General features: G+C 39.8%; 1 protein-coding gene across 1 annotated transcript in view; it reads right to left on the bottom strand.

The window, feature by feature from the left end:
* LOC118417368 (GA-binding protein subunit beta-2-like) overlaps nt 1-3161 on the bottom strand; it is an 8783-nt gene extending 5622 nt beyond the window's left edge. Inside the window, exons 1-2 of the mRNA XM_035822921.1 lie at nt 3024-3161; nt 2556-2654 (exon numbers count right to left, since the gene is read on the bottom strand). Of these exons, the coding sequence (XP_035678814.1) occupies nt 2556-2654; nt 3024-3161 (237 nt within the window). The remainder of the gene's footprint in view (nt 1-2555; nt 2655-3023) is intronic.
* Between the last annotated feature and the right edge of the window lie 729 nt (nt 3162-3890).

The following is a 3890-nucleotide window of genomic DNA, read 5'->3' as shown; positions in this document are numbered from 1 at the left end:
ATCAGTGGCTGTACAAGAAAGGAAGACGAGCAGTCAGCGCCTCACCATATTAACGCTGATTGACCTGGCTTCTGGGAATGAATTGTACATTTTTGGCTACTATTTGAATTCTTCGTTTCTTCTCAGGCGACAGCCATATTTTAGGGGGTGAAGTCACACCCGTGGCTATAATAATCTTCTAAGCCATCAACCAATACGAATGCTGTTGTGCATCATTTGTAAAACATTACAGGGGTTGTGGAAAAGTGAAGGAACCAGTGATGTTGTCTATAATTTGCTCCATATCAAGGCATAAAGTCAGGCGACAGCATTTCGACATTTAAATGAGAACGAGCCTACAGGCTCAATGACAAAGAAAATTCCCTTAGGCATTGGAGACCATCCTAGTTCTAGGCACATGCACATGTGGAAACTTGTAGGTTGTAAGTTTTGTAATCTTTACAACAGTGTAGAAAAAGGCATCGGTAGTTTTGTATTCAGTGTGTCAAGTTTTACAAGCCTGCCAGAATCTTCAGTTAGCTACGTTTTACACCAGATATTACACTGCTCCATTCTAACGGGTCTCCATACATGAAAATTTTGTTATAGACTTTGTTTTTGGTTTGCCCTTATGTTAACAAATGAATGGTCAGGCATAATAACACACCATTAGACTAAGTGTTTTGCAGTTTGTCCAACGCAGCAAACCTGCACTGCACCTCATATATAGTCAATGAGGTTATATAGACATGTCTAGATATGCCTATATATGTCGATACAACCTCCTTTATAATGTATACCATCATTGATCAAGAAAAGTACAATATACTTGTATTCATCCCAGAGTAACCTTGTTCTTGACCTTTTGTTATGGTCTTGTTTCTAGATAAATTTTTAATATGCATGACGCAGTCCTGCATCCACATATCCTGTGTCACATATGTGGTGCCCCGGTAACCCCCATGCAGAGCCTTTTTCATTGTGTACGACATACTAGATATACGCTGTGAATCTTAGTAAGGTATCTACTAAATAACGAAAAAGAGCAAAAGATTTGTAAAAAAAATGTGTGAAATCAAGGTAATTCATTTTCAGGTATCCTTATAACCCCCATGTAGAGCCCAAATTAACATTTCCAATCAATTATGATATTTTTCACAGTTAAGTATGATTTACAAGATGACAGGAGCAAAATCATGCGTCAGAGAACTTGACTCTCTGCTGTTTTGGCTTGAAACATGACTGAGTACACCCTTAGCAACGGCCTTAGCAACAGTTTTGCTAACGATTCTGAAAGAAATGACGTAAAAAAACACATTTCTGCATCTGTTACATGTTAAACATTTTAACACGATTCCTTGTACTTCTACTGATGTAATCAGAGTAAAATACTACAGAAAAGTAAGTTCTTTGCATCAGTTTTGTTGTGGAGTACGATCTGAAACCTCCTTAACAACAGCCTTAGCAACGGCCTTAGCAACGATATTGTCACTATAAGCTGGCAGATGTGTCATTCTTCACACATTCATATCTCCGGATTTCATCGATGGATTTCGATCATTTAAAGCTTAATATGCAGAGAAGGATAGGTACGGTAAGTCTAACTCATCAGGCAAGGCCCCATAGGTAATGTGAATAAATGAACGATATTGGAAAGTAAAGTATATATTTTTCACCAGAAAATCACCAAAAAATATGATTTTAGGCAGTCATAATTTCGTGTTGAATCACAATATCAAAAATCAATTGATATTTTTATGATCCTCTTAGCAGGTTCTACCAGCCTGTGAATTTTCGTGGAAAAATATTGATGTTTAATTTTTTGCCCCTCCCCCTTATTGAAGACACGAAATTTCCAGATCATTTAGGTGGTGATAGGTTTGAAGGGTGATAGCCGGTAGAAAGCTACCATACCAGAATGGCTATCACGTCAAAATATATGCCACAGGCCTTCTACTATTCAAAAATAACAAGGAGAATTTGCCACCCCGGAGGGTACCGATATGTGAAATTTGGGGTGCTGGCCCATGGACTAATTGTGGAAGGTGGTTTACAGTAGGTTTGGCGATGAAAATCAAAATTCTAATTAAATTGCAAATTTCTGTCGGAGATTTGTCACGGCACGAGTACCAAAGAAAGATACGGCAAATCGTTTTACTTTTCAACTTCGTCTTGTGAACATATGAATTGATTGTAGGTAACGTTGTATGCTTATTTTATGTTAACGCAGTAGTGCTGTACAACGAGGCCGTAATTTAGCCGTTGGTTGCTAGTCTCTTATTGTATTATGAATAAACCATTTGATTGATTCATTGATTTAACATAAAGCATGACCGGATTTCAACTGGGAAGAATTAGGAATATTGTCAGGAGTGAAGTCAGAAATCGTTTCCACTTATGTCGTCCCATGTTCAGGCAGGCCAGGAAGGAGGCGCGATTAAATCAGGCTACTTCAACCGCTATTGTGTGATAAACTGAGCGATGCTCAGATGATAATCGCGACCAAATAGTTTGGGTTGGGAACAACGAGCCAGACCGTCCCGGGTTGAGGTCAGAACACAGTTATTTCTACTTACCTCGGCCCTCGCATCCACCTCAGCTTTATGCTCAATCAGCAGCTCCGCCACCTCAGTCTGCCCGTACTTGCTGGCCACATGGAGGGGTGTCGAGTCATTCTGGATAGAGCAACATTTGGGGCGGTATAAACCGGTTACAACATGACAATACAGACGGTATGGTCACACAAAATAACATATTTTAATAGCTTTTCCTGCAAGAACATATATAGAATGAAACTCTTGTTAGCTAGCTATGTCCCCATGGTGGTAACGGTTCCATCAGTATAGCGACTACATTCTTACCTTGATTAGATGTTTTTAATTGACTAGATTAAGTCATCATCGCATTTATCCTTTAAGGCAGTGTTAATCATGTCCCGGATCCACAAGATGAGGATGGCACAAAGTGAAGGTAAATCATGTTCTTACAAAGATAAGGTTTGACTTCCAGTCTGTAACCCTGCATGACAAGATCAGTTTGCTTACCCAGTGTCTCCAGTCCCTCTTGACATTGACGTCCACCCCAGCCTCCAGCCCCCTCCTTACAATCTGCACATCACCTTTCTCCACAGCCCAGTAGAACTTGTCCAGGTCCATCTCCTCAGAACCTGCTGGCGGTGACATAGTAGTTCAGGAACCTTATAAAGGACAATGTACCTAGTCTATACGTATGGCTAGTGTTTTGAATATAAGTCTATGTGTGTGCGTATGTGTGCTCTGTGTATGTAGGTACATATCATCATTATGTAAGGTTTACACTGGAGTTCCTGAGATTTAAACATTATTCAATGAATGTGAATAATGACACGTTATGAAGATTACATTATTTTCTGCTAAAATGTACAAAATTCTGTCTATGTAATCAAAAGTATTAAATCCTCCTGAGCTAATGGAAAGGAAAGTGTTTTTTAGCATTCCACGATGTTTTACGGGCCTGAAAGTAGAGTCTGGCGGCGGGCGGTACTGTCATGTCAACACAACCTGACAGGTCATTATGCTTAGACGAAACTTAAGACCGCCTAGCTTTTCAATAGCGCCCTTAGCGGCGGGTGTTAGATGGACTATGAAACATCAGGTGTATAACGTTTAAATTCTGGCACCAACGCGTCACTTAATATGGGGACGACCTACTTGTATACTCGTGTTTCAAACTTACCTTTATACAAAACCAAGAAAGTGGTGGGATGCATCATAAATCTACACGTAATACAGTGGAATTGTGGACTATTGTATATATACTTCACAATGTGACTATAGAACTCCAAACTAGCCAGGATACTTCACCCCATCACCCGATCAGTCTGATACTTCAGACCACACCTAGCCATAGTTGATCACACAACGGATACTGTA

This window comes from Branchiostoma floridae, chromosome 6, assembly GCF_000003815.2.
Source record: "Branchiostoma floridae strain S238N-H82 chromosome 6, Bfl_VNyyK, whole genome shotgun sequence".
NCBI lineage: Eukaryota > Metazoa > Chordata > Leptocardii > Amphioxiformes > Branchiostomatidae > Branchiostoma > Branchiostoma floridae.
This window is presented reverse-complemented; position numbering and strand designations above follow the sequence as displayed.